Source organism: Meriones unguiculatus, chromosome 17, assembly GCF_030254825.1.
Source record: "Meriones unguiculatus strain TT.TT164.6M chromosome 17, Bangor_MerUng_6.1, whole genome shotgun sequence".
Taxonomy (NCBI): Eukaryota; Metazoa; Chordata; class Mammalia; order Rodentia; family Muridae; genus Meriones; species Meriones unguiculatus.
In genome coordinates, this window is record NC_083364.1 from 23491311 (window position 1) to 23508246 (window position 16936).

At 40.5% G+C, this 16936-nt stretch overlaps 1 protein-coding gene across 5 annotated transcripts in view; it reads left to right on the forward strand.

Annotated features, from left to right (window-relative positions):
* The window catches only part of LOC110553324 (protein HIRA), a 77822-nt gene that overhangs the window by 22759 nt on the left and 38127 nt on the right, over positions 1–16936 (forward strand). For all 5 annotated transcript variants that reach the window (XM_060370051.1, XM_021645175.2, XM_021645174.2 and 2 more), the window contains 4 exons: positions 7500–7595; positions 8997–9157; positions 11766–11933; positions 14224–14337. In XM_060370051.1, coding sequence (XP_060226034.1) covers positions 7500–7595; positions 8997–9157; positions 11766–11933; positions 14224–14337 — 539 coding nt within the window. The remainder of the gene's footprint in view (positions 1–7499; positions 7596–8996; positions 9158–11765; positions 11934–14223; positions 14338–16936) is intronic.

The following is a 16936-nucleotide window of genomic DNA, read 5'->3' on the forward strand; positions in this document are numbered from 1 at the left end:
AGGATAAACCAGAAACAAACTCTGAGTTCTTAATTGCCGCTAAAGAGAAAAGAATAGTTTGAACTCTGAGTGAGAAGGTTGGAAACCAGCATTCTTTAGAATGAGTCCTGGTTCTGATGCTCTGCAGTGGGCGCTGATCTATGGGTGTACACACATTCCCTCATGATGCACTTACTCCCTGCTGTACTCCCTAGCCTTTTTAATTTTGATTTTTGAGTTGGGGGAGGGAGTGTCTCAGTGGTTCCCAGGCTGGGTTTGAACTCACTAAATTGAGACCGGCCTTGAACATACACATATAGTCCTCCTGCCTTAGTCTTCCAAGTAGCTGGGATTACTAGCCTCAGCTAGTCTCAGCAGTCTCAGCTCTAAATCATTTATTGATACATCACTTCAAATTTTGAGAAACATCAGAGAGAACATAGAAATATTTTTTCTTCAGAACAAGATAGAACCCTTGGTTTCTAAAACCTAGTAGAAAATAACAGGGAAACAAAAGCAACCTGAATAAAAATAGAAACATCAATAGCAATACTAAAGAATACAATATTCAAAAAGTTAACTCATATAATAAATTTGATCCATATAGAAGAAGTTTGAGTAAATGGAAGTCTATTATAACCTACCAGTAGATTTAAATGACTTATGCTACGTAGTCATCGTAGGTATTTTAACAATAGTAGCTAATTAGTCGTTAGGCATTAGTAACTATGCCTTTAAAACGATGCTCACAGAGAGGTTTTTTTTTTAAAACATGGCAGAATCTTGTGTTTCTAAAACTAGTGACATGATGACACATCCCTATTGTTTCCTGCATTGAGGAAGCTGCAGTTGGAGGACTGTGAGTTTGAAGTCAGTTGGGAGTGAGTGCATAGCAAGACTTGAAGTGACACGTGCCATTAACCCCAGCACTTTGGAGTCAGAGGCAGATGTGTGCATCTCTGAGAGTTTGAGGCCAGCCTGATCTATACAGTGAGATCCAAAGCAGCCAGAGCTACACAGTAAGACCATATCTTAAAGAGCCCAAAAGAAGCCAATAAATATGCAATATTACAGTTCATAGCTAAGTCAAATTTTTTTTCATTAAAGATAGGCTGAGTTTGGCTGTATTTTGTTGCTCTGGAGGTTAGTGGTACAGTACAAACAGAGAAGATAGACATGCTGGGAAGACAGAAGTGAAATATCATGTCATGTCCAGCAAAAATAAAGCAATTACAAAGCACGGAGAAAACTCGTAGAACCACTAACATAAGTTATTCAGTTGGCCTCGTATGAAAACATGTATCTTTTATTAGTAGTAGCCAAGTAGAATATCTAGTGATTTTAAGAAAGCCTCATGCTCCCCAAAATTAAAAAAAAAATTGTTAATAACCAGGATTAATATGACCAAGGAATACATGACATCTCTGACTTGAACTACAGAGTTATTTAAACAGGTTTTACGGTGCTGGGCTTTGACTCAAGGTCTTGCATATTAGATAAGCACCCTGCCCTTGAATTGCAACTCCAGGTGTCCCTTTTTCTTTTTGTCCCTTCTTTTTAGAAGAAATTGAGTCTTGCTCTGATCTCGGCTCAAGCCTTCAGCTTCCTAAACAGTTGAGTAGGATAATAGGTGTATATACTATCACCAAAAACTTTCTTTTAAACATGAGGCAAACTTTCACCACACAGCTCATGCTGATCTGGAACTTGCAGTATTCCCAAAGCTGGCCTCCATTTCATAATCTTCATCCTTCAGTTTCCTGAATATTGGGATTATAGATATGAACCGTAATGCTTAGCTTCACAATCTTTTTTGAAAGATGCATAATTCATAAATAAACTAAATGAAATTCATTGTGTACTCTCAATTACTCATCCATCTAACAGTTAATTCATTACAGGTTGTGTTCCAGGCCCTGTACTTCTTTCCATGTGTGCTGCTTGTAAAAACAACAGATGTAGCTAGACCTAGCAGCATAGACCTGTAATCTGCCCCTTAGAAGGCTGAATCAGGAGGGTCAAATTTCAAGTCTAGCGTAGGTAATTTAGTGAGACCTGTCTCAAAATAACAAAGGGGCTAGGAATGTAACACACTGGTTATGTGATGTCTATGAGGTCTGAGCTTTAATGCTCATATAGGAAGAAGACTAAAAAGGGTGGACAGGCATGTAGTAAGAAATGTGCTGAGCACCAGGGGAGGAACCATGGAAGCAACTGGCAAGTGCTAGGAAGCAGCGAGGAGAGGGAAGATGCTATTGTGAGCATCTTCCAGTTAAGTCTTACTGAGTTTGGTGACCTCTGAAGAAAGATATGAGAGAAAAGCTGACTCTCATGGAATTTGGACTTGTGCTTGACGTATTCAGGGAGTCAGTGGGTAAGGGGAGCAGGCTAGAGTTTCTGGGGTTGGGGCTTTGAGACCAAGGTAAGCACTTTTGTTTAAGTGTGAACAGTAACGCAGGAGGTTTTCTAGTGAGAATTTGAGGCCTGTGACAATATCCTATGCTCAGGCTAAAGGCTGATCTGAGAGGCAGTGCTAGCTCAGTACTGGGCTCTAACTTGGAAGTGATCAGAGGAGTTGTTCCTGATATATCTAGCACAAGTTCTAAAACACACAGAAGAATTCAGAGAAGATCATGCTATATAGAACTTGGGAAAGAATCTCCATGTTCTATCGCAATCCTGAACAATGGAAAGGATGTCATTCCCAGAATTAGTAAGATGTCTGTTTTCAAGGAGAAAGGTTTCCAAGTTTGGTTGTGGACATGCTCGTGAGATTTTGGCAGTAGAATTCCTGAACACAGTAAGAGATGGAATGAAGGTTTGAAATGATGAAACTAAGAAAGAATGAGACAAGATAAGAAAGTGTGTGTGTGTTCATTTTTGTGCGTCTGTGAACCTTTCTCGTAAAGGAGTGCATCCCCAAATGTGCATGCAAATAGTAGCCAACCCTATGTTGTTTAAAATGCTGTTTGATCTTCCTTCTTTCTTCTCTAACCATTCCCTACCCCATGACTGTCTTAAATACCAAGTTTCATTTGAATCATTGTGATAGTCATTCATTATGTATTTTCTTTCATCGTTAAGCACAACACCACTTCCAGAATAAAGCTTAAAGAAATATACAAAAATCAGCCAACCAAAAAAACCTGTGTTGTGGGGCTGGAGAGATAGCTCGGTGATTAAAAGTGTTTGCTGCTCTTCCAGGGGCTCTGGTTCAGTTCCTAGCACCTACATACTGGCTCACAACTCTTTAACTCCAGCTCCAAGGGTTCTGATGCCCTCTTCTGACTGCCACAGACTCCTTTATGCATGTGATGTGCCTAGATACACTTAGGCACACATATATACCTACAATCAATCAACTAACCAACCAGCCAATCAATATTTGAAACCCCTGAGTTTGGGCTAGAGAGATTGTTCAGTGGCTAAGAGTACAGGTTGCTTTTCCAGAGGACCCAGGATCAGTTCCCAGCATTCACATGGCAGCTCACAACTCTCTGTAACTCCAAGATCCAACACCCTCACACAGACATACAGACAAAACACCAATAAAAGTAAAAATAAATCAAAACAAGAACAACTGTGAGTTACAAAGTGTGCTGTACTGAACCCAGGTTCCACTGCAGGTCTGTGGTGGTGGCTAGAAGAGCTCTTCTGGCACTTTAATACTTACTTCTGAGTTACACTGGTAATAACTCTAAACTCACCCATATGTATTTCTCTAAATTATATATATATATATTTTATGTATTTATATGATTTTATATATAAAATCATATAAATAAATAAAAATAAATATAACAATAGATGAGATTACATTATAATATACTAATATATTGTATATTAATATATAATATATAATTATATATAAGTTATATAAAACATCTTTCCAGTTGCAACATAAAAATGTAAATTTAGGAGGAATCAGTTTGGACATTTCAAACGACCCTTCAGGATAATGAGAGTCATAATTGATTTAATAATGTGGATCATCAGAGTGTCTTTTTGTAGAGAGCTAATCCAATTCATTTTTAAAAGCAGTGATTAATTTAGGGTTTTTATGGCTTTTGTACTTTTATATTAATTTTATAGGTATTCTTTTTTCTGTAAAGAATGCCATTGGCAGCTGGGAGTGGTAGGCACGCCTTTAATCCTAGCACTTTAGTCACAGGCAGAGGCAGGCGGATCTCTTGAGTTCTAGGCCAGCCTGGTCTATAGAGTGAATTCCAGGACTGCCAAGGCTGCCCAGAGAAACCCTGTCTTGAAAAACAAGCCAACGAAAAAGGAAAGAAAAGGAATGACATTGGAATTTTGATGCAGGTAGCATTGAATCTGCAGAGACTGCTCTTGGTAATGTAGCTATTCTCATAATATTCTTCTAATCCACAAACATGAGAAGTCTATCCTCTAATACTTCGATTTTTTTTTTCAGTATTTTAAAGTTTTTATTGTATAGCTCCTTTCCATTCTTAGCTGTGGTAGAAACTAAGGGGACCAAGGTGTTTAAGCAACCTAGAGCCCCATGTTTTGGAAGAGTTGTCCTCTTGGATTTTGATAGAATGGTAGTGGGGAATAAAACAAAATCAATCAATAAATTACGATGTAATTTCTGGGGTTGGGGATTCCCAACCCCAGCATACTCAAGTATGTTGATCTTAGCCAGATGGAAAGGAGTGGTATATACAGTTTATCCAGCATTTTATTTGCGGTGTGCCTGCACACCAGAAAAGGGCACCAGATCTCAGTATAGATGGTTATGAGCCACCATATGGTTGCTGGAAATTGAACTCAGGACCTTTAGGAAGAACAGACAGTGCTCTTAACCTCTGAGCCATCTCTCCAGCCCATATATACAGTTTAAAGACAAGCTACAAGTTTGGAGTTCAGAGAAAGTTACAACAGGTGTGGCTTCCCTAAGAAGCTGGACACAGGTGTCAGATTGGCTAGTGAATACTGTTACAGTTGAGAACATTCATAGTGTTGGTTGCTGACACGTTGTAAGCTTTGGATAAAATAGCACTGAAGAAGGCTACACTATATTAAAGAACTTTATATAGTACATGGATTCATCACTTTTCAGAACGGGAATTGATTATCTATCTTCACATGTCCCATAGTAACCATTAAGCAGTTTATAAAGTTCTTTTAGAGCCTCAATAAATACAACATACACTCAGATAAATAAGAGATAAACGCTGGATAATTAAACCAGGAGAAGACAGAAATGAATATCAGATCTCTAGCCAAGGGGGTATTTTCAAGGGTAGCAGGAATAGAAGAAATTATGATGGGTAGCAGCAGGCTACTTTAGTAAGCTCCTACAGTATGGGAATTTGAGTAGATGATATTGATGGATAATATATGTGACATTTGTCTGGAAGTTGCTAAGAAGATCATGTCTGTTTTCTGGGTTCTATTTGACCATATCACTGTATAGAACAGGCTATTTTTGAATTCATAGAGATCTGTGTGCTTCTGCCTCCTGGGTGTTGGAATTAAGGGGGCACACTACCATGCCTGATTCCTGACTACATCTTTTCTGCTGTAGACTTGGCATTATAAATTTTGGAGCTCATGTGCCTACTCTTACAGTACTCTAAGCTCTTGTTTTCTTTGTCAAGTAGACACTGAATTTAGTTATGTTAACATCCACTGTTCAGAATGGTTTCACAGTGGACAGTCATAAAACATGAGCAAATTAATCTAAAAAGGCTTCTTTAGATAATAGATTTTTTTTTTACTAGTTATGACATATCACAAATGACTTTACTAATTAAGACTTATATCACAAATGGTGCCTAATAAGTTAGAAGGAAAAATGGTCACAGTCCTCATTGAAGTGGATATACATACACATGCAAAGGCACAAAAGTCTTTTTCCTTATCTTGAGACAGAGTATTGGTATTTAGCTTGACCTTGTCATACCCACTATGCCCAGCTCATAGAGGGCTTTGAAAAGTAGTCTACAGAGCTATTGGCAGTGACAAACATTTGTCATCCTAGCAGCATATGGAGTTCAAGACCAGTGTGGGTTACAGAGCAAGACACCATCTCAGCAAAACAACAGAACTCTGGTAGTTAGTGTTCAGTGTTAAGTTATGTCTGTTTATAGTAATGAATGGTTTCTATGCAGAGTATAGAGTAAATCAAAGGAAGCTGTGAAGATATCCTAGACAGAGTAAGAAATGAAGCATGTTGGTATGTAAGAATTGCAGGCCATCAAGCCCAGCGCTCTCAAGGAAAGATCCATCAGGCTGTTACTGAAGATTAAAAAAGCTAGAAAAAGTTGCAATAGAAACTTCGAATATTTTTCTTCTATCTTAAAAAGTTTCTTCATGGAAAGGACTAGGTGACAATTAATTGTACCAGGCATTGGTGTTAGAAGAAAAATATGTGAAACCAGATTCCTTAGCCCAGGCAAGATAAGAATGGTCATGTCGGGCTGGAGAAATAGCTCAGAGGCTAAGAGCACTGGCTGCTTGTCCAGAGGTCCTGAGTTCAATTCCCAGTGCCCACACGGTAGCTCACAACCTTCTATAATGAGATCTGGTTCCCTCTTCTGTCATATAGGCAGAACACTGTATACATAATAAATAAATCTTTAAAAAAAAAAAAAAAGAATGGTCATATCACCAACACAGCTGACTGTTGTTAGTGCCTTGAATTATCTGGTACTGTTCTATTGCAGCTTCTCACATTTCATCCTTATAGTATTTTTAGGATAGTAGGAATTAAAAAAAAATCTTTATTTTACAGGTAAGAAAACTGAGTCACAAAAAAATAAGTGCTACTAGTGGTCATGGTAGCTCATACTCATAATCCTGGCACTTGGGAGGTGGAAACAGAATGATGAGGAATTCAAGTTCTTGTCATCTTTGGCTATATATCTAAGGCCAGCTTGAGCTATGTGAGACCTTATCTCAAAAAAACCAGAGGGAAGGAGAGATAGGGAAAGTAGGAAACAAATGTCACTTGTTCTGTGGCGGCTCAATAGGGAAAGGATATTCCTGGTAGATTAGTAGTAAGAGCAGGCCTCCATGACATTCAGATATGCTCTTGATTGTGTGTTCTGCTGTACCCACTGTCTCATCTAGTTCTAAGAAGGTTCTGGAAAAGGTCCAGCTAGGACCATAGAACAAGTTAACAAGCCAAAGAGCAACTTTGAAGCCACAGAAGCAGGAAATGTCAGGTTATGGTTCTAATATGTGGCTTTGAGACTGCAGGATCCATAAGTTCTCCTCACAGGCTGTGTCCTGTGTCCTCAGTTTCTTTGTAAACATGGTGGGGCACTATGGCCAATTTAGTGCTTGATAGTCAGTGCCCACTGAAAAAATGCTAAATAGGAATTTTTTTCAGATTGACAAAAGTAGTTGTTAGGGTCTCAGGCTAAGTGTCCTCATGTGTGAAAACCACAGGATCAGCTGAGCTGGCCTAAAGAAAAGGCTTTTGCTAAGTACCCACCATCCCCTAACTGCACACCAGTCAAAAGGTCATACCATTGCACCCTGTCTTCTTCCAGATGTGATGGATGTAGCATGGTCTCCCCACGATGCCTGGCTGGCTTCATGCAGCGTGGATAACACTGTCGTCATTTGGAATGCCGTGAAGTTCCCAGGTCTGTGGTCCCCCATTTCTGTTTAGCAGCAGAAAAGGGTTGTTGACAGCAGCAATACCATTCTATGTGTGGAGCAGTGTGGGGATGGGGAATGGATTGCTTTGTCTTCTTAATTTTGGTCAATGAAAATTCAGTGGTCAAGGATTTTAGTATCTTGTCAGTAACCTAGTTTGGCTGTTCCTTATTAAGTACATTTGTTTAAGTTTAAGAAGAGGTTGACACTAAAGGAAAATTAGCCGAGTGTCAGCTTGAATGCTTCACTGTCGATGAAGGTGGCATGTGGACCGTTGGTGAGAGGTTGCTGGTCGTCTACATGTGCTGTGTGTACCTTCTGCTTTTGGGCTCTGGCCTAAGCTCAGTTGCCCTCTTTGTGAAACCACCTAGCAGATATGGGCTACCACAAACTTAGTTTTGCAAGAGAGTAGCTTTTCTTCTTTCTTGTATCTAAAATTATGAGAGGTTGTGCAATTTGGTATAGTGTTACAGTTTATAACTAGTAATATATTTGTCACATATATGGGCATGATGGCACATTCCTTTACCCTAGCATTTAGGAGGCAGAGGCCAGCCAGGGCTATGCACCACATGCACTTCTGGAGCCCATTTTTCTCTCTAAAACACATCAATTGGGTGGATTTAAGTAATTTTTAAAAATAATTTATTTAATTTTTATGTGCATTAAGGTGAAGGTGTCAGATCCCTTGGAATTGGCCTTACAGACAGTTGTGAGTTGCCATGTGGGTGCTGGGAATTGAACCTGGGTCCTTTGGAAGAGCAGACAGTGCTCTTAACCACTAAGCCATCTCTTCAGCCCCGGATTTAAGTAATTTTAATTCCTTCTGGAAGCTTCTACCAGCATGTGTGGGGATACTGGTTTGGGTCTTAGGAGGGGCAGTTTTAGAGTTTGGTACATCGTGTATTCAGCATTGACATCTAGATAACTCACTTAAAATGTCCCTAAATGCTGCCCTTCTTGAGCTGATACGCCTGTTGACTCTGGGGACTATTCAGGAGGCTCACATCAGAATTCTGTTTGAGGGACCCTCCAGGCTACAAATATCTGTGCCTGTTGCAGATAAGATTTAGGGTCAGAATTGGCAGCTGTGTTCTAGCCTGTATCCTTGTTGCTGTTCCTCTGTGGCATGTGTGACCCCACATGTGTTAGCTCATGCTGGCCTGCATGATGCAGCCATTTTTTCATATTGCTTTTGCCTTGATGGGGGTGAAACATGGGGTTCTTCTGCTTGCATTTAGGGGTGGGATTGGTCAAAGTAGACTGCTCAGGCCCCTTAAAGTCCATTCCATAGGCCATCACACCTTATGTTTTTATGTTTTTGTTTTTCTTATAGATAACAACTGTTCATATTTAATCTTCATTTATTTATTTTTGGTTCTTCACAGAAATTCTTGCAACTCTAAGAGGTCATTCTGGCTTAGTGAAAGGTTTGACTTGGGATCCTGTTGGTAAATACATTGCCTCTCAAGCTGATGACCGAAGCTTGAAGGTATGGAGGACGCTGGACTGGCAGCTAGAGACCAGCATCACCAAGCCTTTCGATGAGGTAACTGGAAATAGTCTAGAGCTTGGCCTCTACCCCTGCTGTACTTCTTGAACAGAGAGGGAACTGGCTGTGGTCCAAGCTGTGTGGGTACATACAATCTAGGGGTGTAGGCTTTAGTTCTGTGAGTTAGGTGATAAAAATCTTTTCTTTCTGACAAAGTGTTTAATGGCCAGCTTTGAAATGAAAAAAAAAAATGTTATTATATTTTTAATTAGCATACAGAATTAGCTTACATTACAGTATTTTCAAACATAATTTATTGTTATGTTCCTTCCTCCTGTCTCCTTCTCTCTTCGATGTCTTATGTTTTGAGTGTTCCACTTCCTTAGCTGGTCCCCTTTCTAGTTTCATGACCTATATTCAAACACACACACACACACCCACTCACCAAGCTAAGAGAACATGCAAAATTTGTCTGATTCTATATTACCTTGCTTAATATAATAATTTCCAGATCTATCACTCCCCCTGAAAATTTCATAATTTGATTGATTTTTTCTGTACAGCTGAATAAAGTTCCTCTCTGTGTAAGTATACCCTGTTTGCACTATCCATTTATTTGTTCATGGGCATCTGGGCTAGTAAGTAATGCAGCTGTAATAACCATGGATGTTAGGCATCTCTGTGGTAGGGTATAGGGTTTAGTATATACCCAGGAGTAATAAAGCTGGATCATATAGTATTATAGTCCTAATTTTTTGTGATAACCACTGTACTGATTTCTGTAGTGGCTGCACCCCATCACTGAAGGGTTCCTTTCCTTTACATCCTTATCAGCATTTGTTACTGCCTCTGTTCTTGACATTCTTACCGGGGTGAGGTGGAATCTCAGAGTAGTTTTAATTTGCATTTTCACATGGCTAAGGATAACAAACACTTTTGAAAGCATATAAAAGTGTTCTTTTTTTGAGGTATTTCATTTCATTAGGCGGTTTACTGATTGTCAGCTTTACTTTTTTGGTATTTAATTTTCTCTGTTCCTTTAAAAAACATAAATTTATTTATTGATCGCTTTATATACATGTATATTTTAATCATACTTATCTTCTACTTCTTTGGAACCCTTTTTTAAAAGAATATTTATTTATTTAAAAATATTTATTTATTATACAGTGTTCTGTCTGCATGTCCACCTGCACACCAGAAGAGGGCACCAGATCTCATAGATGGTTGTGAGCCACCATGTGGTTGCTGGGAATTGAACACAGTTTTTACAACATGGAGGGAGATCAAACTGCAGTAGCTTCTGCAGTATTTTACTATCTCTTTTTTTGAGTTCTGATTTCATATGGAATCTGAGATAAAGATAACTGTCATTCATTAGACATTTGCTAAATATCTTTTGTATGTAAAGCAGTACTGGGTATAGGCAAATAAAAATAGATTGTGATGTTGTCTTCCCCCTTGATGCTTATTGCCCAGTGGGAAATACAGTCATTCACATGAATTGTACATATGGTGAAGGTAGTGTCTAGACTACAGAGACAGCCTAGGTAAGGGGGGTTATGTCAGAAAAGCCTTTGCAAAGCATGGGACACAGGAGTGGATATTTTCAGAGGGAACTAAGTTGCTTGCTTGCCATGTGTCAGTTGCAGTGAGAAACTTAAAATCATGTATTCAGCTCTTTCTAAACCAACAACAGCTGCTGGGCTAGCTCTAAGAATAAGGCCAGATTTTACCTTACTTCCCCTACCTTCCTTGCCTACAGCTATCTGGTGTAGGGGCTATGGTTATCACACCTAGAACTTCTAGAGACCTTCACTGGTAGGCACAGGGTTCTGTGAGCCAGGATCCTAGACTTGCTGTAGGAGAGCCCTGAATGCCAGTGAGGTCTGGTAGTGCTCTTTGGCTTCTGCTGGGGCCATTAGCACAGAAGTGCAGGGAGGTGCTCTCACAGCACTGGGTCTTGCTCTGCCGATGAACTAAGATCATAACCCTAGTCTTGAAGGCCGGCCGAGGCTGATCTTGAGTTTGGTTTTGGGCTTATTTTGTGTTTTTTTGTAGGAGCGATTTTATGAGGGGATACCTGCCTCAACCTTCAGGCCAAAACAGGCCTAGTGCTTTTCTTCTGTGCCTCTTATAAGGACTGTATAAACCTCTTCTCCTTCACAGGTGTCCTCTCCACTTATAAGGTGTGGGGACAACTTCAAGGGCGTGGGTAGCACAGTACTGTCACCTACTGTGCAAAGGCACAGCTTCCTGTTTGGTTTGTGGGTGTCTGTAGCTACTTTTTTTAATTGTAGCATTTCTTGAGGATGCTTTGCAGATTCTGTGTGCTGGGCTAACATATGCTGTGCAGAAGTAGTAGATAAGTGGCTGGATAGATTTGGCCCATGCAGAGATGGTGGTCTAAAGGAATGGTCTTTCTGCAGATTATATCTTCTGGTATTTTATATTCACTCATGTGGGTAAGCAGAGAGTGGATGATGTCACAGTTCCCATACTCACTTGACAGAGAACTCTTTTTGGTATGTCACCTGCAGAGACTAGAGTTCTGGCAGAAGCATGGTGTGTGTCCTGTGAACATGCATTTGTAAATCACAGTTTGCTTTATCCTTGAGGCCAGAGTTTTCTTGAGCTCCTTTCAAGCTCAGATGTTTTTTTGCAGTGTGGAGGAACGACCCATGTGCTTCGGCTTAGTTGGTCTCCTGATGGCCATTACCTGGTATCTGCCCATGCCATGAATAATTCTGGCCCTACTGCTCAGATCATCGAACGAGAAGGCTGGAAGACCAACATGGACTTCGTGGGACACCGGAAAGCTGTGACTGTTGTGGTTAGTGTCCCTCACCTCAGAAATCCTAGCAACTGTCAGTACCATCCTGAGCTGTCTACTGCAGTGACATCCATGTGTTTTCAGAGCTTAGGGAGTGTCTGCTTCCCTGATTCCCAAGGAATCTCTAAGACTGTGTCTCATGTAGACTGAGTGATGGGCTCTGGGAGTCAGCACACTGTGGAGCATCTTTCATCTTAAGCATGCTTAGATATTTTAGGACTATTTTGTAAAATGGAATATGTATGTAAAATTGTTTTATAGGTGTGAGATTCTAAAATGGTAACTCAGTGCTAGCCTTTTTTAGGTTTGCCCATAAGTGCTCCTTTGGCCAGTTCCTGTGAACAAAGAACATTCTGGACACCCCTGCAATAGCGAGCTTCTCCCTATACCCAGCAGCAGTGGATCTGTAGTTTACTGCCTGTGCTGAGTACTGGTGTGTGCATCCGGTCAGGGCCTTGTGCATGCTAGGCAAGTGCTCTATCACCGAGTTATAGCTAAGCCTTATCTTTTAGGCTTGAGGATATGTTCTCCACACTAGGCAACTTTAACCAGAATGTTTTGAGAATGCCTACTGCAGGCTATTAGGAAGTTTCAGATAACCTCTTAGAACCTGGATTTTTTAAAATGTGAATAACCAAATATAAGAGATTGATCATTAGGTTAATGACAGTGAAGGATCATTCAGAACCTGATCATAATGGGCTCTTGATTACATGTTTTTAAATCGATCATAAATGAGTGTAAAACATTGTACCTTAAATTTTTTTAGGAATAAAGTAAAATACTGCTTCCTTAAATTTGTTTTGTGTTAGGAGTCCATGTTGGATTTTGTTGAGACTAGGGCCTTCTTGATAAATGTTTGAAATTACTGACTTGTATTTAGTACAGTGGTTCTGTGTTCTCAACAGCTTTGTAAGAAAATGACACTCACCAGGACCCACAACTTTGCAAGCCTAACCTGTGATAGTAGAAAGCAATCAGGACACTTTCCATCTTGTCCAGTATCTGTTCTTTTGGTTATTCCTGCTTGCCCTCTGGAAAACCTCTTTATGCATCTGATACCAGGCTCTTAGGAGCCACTTTTTCTCTTTTGGTAGATACACTCCTTTATGATTCTAAGAGCTCTACTCTCTTAATTCTACCCCATTTTGTGTGCTAGTCATTCTTAAAGCATCAGCCAGGTACTTTAGGGACTCAGCTCTCCAGGCTAGCAGACATTGTCCTTCAGCAAGACAAACAGGGGAGAAGAAATTAATCCTGCCTTTTGCCCCCCCAACCCCCTTAAAAGATGCAGTGATGAGCTGGAGACATGGCTCAGCAGTTAAGAGCACTGGCTGCTCTTCCAGAGGAATTAAGTTCCTCGCACCTATGTGGTAGCTCACAACCATCTGTAACTCCAGTTCCAGCACATCCAACACCATCTTTTAGCCTTCACAGGTGCTACAAGTTGTGCAGCAACATACTTACAGACAAAACACTTATTTAAAAAAAAAAAAAAATGCAGTGAGCAGGCTGTGGTTTCCTGGCAAACTCACCTTCTCCTCAGGTCCTAAGGCTGACTTTGCCAGGCAAGGATGAATTGAGAAGGTCAGTTCCAGTAGCTCATTCGTTTGAATTAAAAAAAGCTGCCTTTTTGCTTCATAAATAGAGCATTTGGTAGTGCTGTCTACAGTCTTTACTTTGCCATTCTATGCATTCATTTTCTGACCTCCTTGAGCTTTCATTTGTATCATCAACAAAGTATCTCATTGTAGTTTTCAAGATGGAGTCATGTATGCTCAGTGTTGAGCTTGTAGTCTGTGAGGACCTCCTATGTTCTATGAGCTGAGAATTTGGTATCTAACTGATGCGTGGTGTTCTAACTTGCTTTCTGCTGCTCTAATAAACCCATGACCTTTTGGTAGGAACTTGGGTAGGAGAGGATTTATTTGGATTACACATCCTAGTTATAGTCCATCATTGAGGAAAGGCATGGCAGGAACCATGGAGGGGTATGCTTACTGGGTTTCTTTCTCTGGCTTGCTCAGATTGCTTTCTTAATAACTAGGGACCACCTGCCCAGGTGTGGTATTAGCCCACGGTGGGCTGGGCCCTTCCATATCAATCATTAATCAAGAAAATGTCCCAAAGGCCTGTCTGATGGAGGCAGTTACTCAATTGAGATGCCTTCTTCCCAGAAGACTCTAGTTTGTGTCCAGTTGACAAAAACTACCTGGTATACTGGATGCTTGTACTTGGGGGACATCTTGGTATTTGATTACTTATTTTAACCATGGTTATTTGGCTTTAGAAATTCAACCCAAAAATCTTCAAAAAGAAGCAGAAGAATGGGAGTTCTGCAAAGCCCAGCTGTCCATACTGCTGCTGTGCTGTTGGCAGCAAAGACCGCTCACTCTCTGTCTGGGTAAGTGCCTGAGCTTTGGTTGCAGGGGAGGGTGTGGACTGGGAAGACAATGAGTCTGGAGGACTTCAAGGAAAGAGCCACTGTTTTTGATGGTGCTAGGTGTGTACCTAGCACACACATGTGTGTGGGGTCAGTTCTTTTTCAGAAACATGCAGGCTCTCCTGCTGTTTAGAAAAAAAGCACTGAGACTGGGCCTGGCCAGTACCCTGATCCCCCCCAAGACCAGCTCCTTCAGCTATCGGTGTCATAGCTGGCATGTTGTGTCATTTTCTGCTAGGAAATTCTTTATGTCTACATATACCGTAGATGAAGTACGTTCACCTGATTCAGTTAAGTGAACGTCATATGTGTTTATGCTGTGTCCCTACCACCTTGCACACTTCCTCTTCCTGACTTTACCAAAGCAGTCTCACTAATAGCCTCTCTAGTTGATAGGTTTGCTCTGTTCTTGAACTTAATGTAAACGCAGTTGCTCAGTGCACATTTTTTTTTTGTTATTTCTTTCACTCAGCATAGTAAGTTTTAAAATTCTTACGTGTTGTATAATGATAGTTTATTCCTATTATTGTTGTGTAGGGTTTACCTTGATAAGCATACCATGAACTGTTGATGTGTTTTTCTTTGGGCAGATATTAAGATTGTATTAGCTGAGATGAGGTCTTTTTGTGAGACCCAGGCTCGCCTTGAGCTTGAGCTCCTCCTGCCATCCTGGCCTGCCCGTGTTGACTTCTTTTCCTTGTCCATTTGACACTTTAGATAACACTGATGGTTAAGACTGTAAGTCTTATTTTCCTTGCTAGACAGTAGTACCCAAGGGAGGTACTGTCTTAAGCCTCTTTAGATCTAACTTGGTGTGGTCCATTGTGTAGATTCCCAGCATGTATTCAATAATGGGTTGAGAGTGAACTGTGACAGTTTTTGGAAGGTTAAATGCCTTATCACCAGAGGCTGATGTTCTGTGACCCAAGACAATTTTACATACATTGCAGACTGTGGTCCTAGCTGCTAGGTACATGCCAGCATGCTGAAAGTCTCTCTTTCTCTTACACACACACACACACACACACACACACACACACACACACACACACTTTAAGAAAATAAATTAAGACTTTTCAAAAGCAGAATTACCTTCTGGCTACATGCATTATAATTTGTTCAGAGAAATATGTTGCTGGAAGGGACCTAGGAAGCTTTCTTTTCACAACCACTCTGGGTCTTTGCTCACAGTGAGCAGCTCATGCATGCTCTTTTGGAGTCTGCCCTATTGTAGGCCTTGAAGGGTGCTGCCTTAGTTTGATAGAATTCTGAGATCAGGTAGTATACATACTCCAGATTTTCATGGGAAAATGAATAAAGTTGTTGTTTTCTGGAAATAGATTTATGGTGGTCTAAGATACTTAATGTAGGATCTGGTAGCTCAGACTTTAGTTTTTGTCCTCAAGTCTCAGGTCCAAAGCAGAGTAGGCCAGCCTCCCGTAATCTGCCATGGCACAAGGGAACCCACCATCATATGAACAAGTGCAAATTTGTGGGACTTGGCTCTGCACCTGTCTTCAAAGTGCTCAGGTACTAGATATAAGAGATGGTGCTTTTTACAATGTTAGAATGACTAGCTGCTGAACATGCACCTGCTGAATATAAAGATTTTCACAGGGTATTCAATGACATGTTCATGCTGTGAGGAATATAAAGATAACTACAGACATACTCTTATTTTGAAGATTAAAATAAATATTTACAAGTTCATTAGTTTTTTTAAAAGATTGATTTTTAAAAATTTTATGTACATGAGATATACATACATACACACACACACACACATACACACACACACACACACACACACACACGTACCACATATGTGCCTGGTTGCCTGTGAAGGCCAGAAGAGGATGGTCCAACCTCTAGAACTGAAATTATAATTGGTTGTAAGGTTCCATGTTGGTGATGGGAACTGACCTAATGTGCTTTGTAAGACATTAATTGCTCTTAACCACTGAGACATTTCTCTAGACCCTTTACCCCCTTTTATGTGTGTATCTGTGTATGTAAGTACACAAGTGTATGTGAGCATGCATGCACACATGTACTGTAGCCAAAAGAAGATGTTACATCTTCTGGGAGCTGAACTTACAGGTGATTGTGAACTGCCTGATGCAGGTGCTAGAACTGAACTCAGGTCCTCTGGAAGAGCAGCAAAGTGCCCCTGACTCGCTGAGCCATCTGTCCAGCCCTTTATTGGAGTTACAGCTTTTGTCTGTGAACTATCTGACACACAGGGGTGAGCCTTAATGATTTATGTAACTATTTTCTGGAACACTGAGTAATGTGGACCAGAGCTCAGTGCCCAGAGAAGGTGAGCTGTGTCCTTTTGGGACCATCTCATACTGCTCTGCTTTTACTGTTGTTGAAAGAATGCAAAGCTGCCCCCTGCCAGACAATAGCTTCTTTAAGTATGTGAATTCCTGGCGGGCTGTGGCATTTCCAGCTTGGGGTTTTGGCACTTGTGTCTAGATTGAGTTTAATGTCATATATGTTAGTGGTGGCGACTGAAGCTCCTGCGCACATAAAGATGGTTGAGCTTAGTACATGAGTT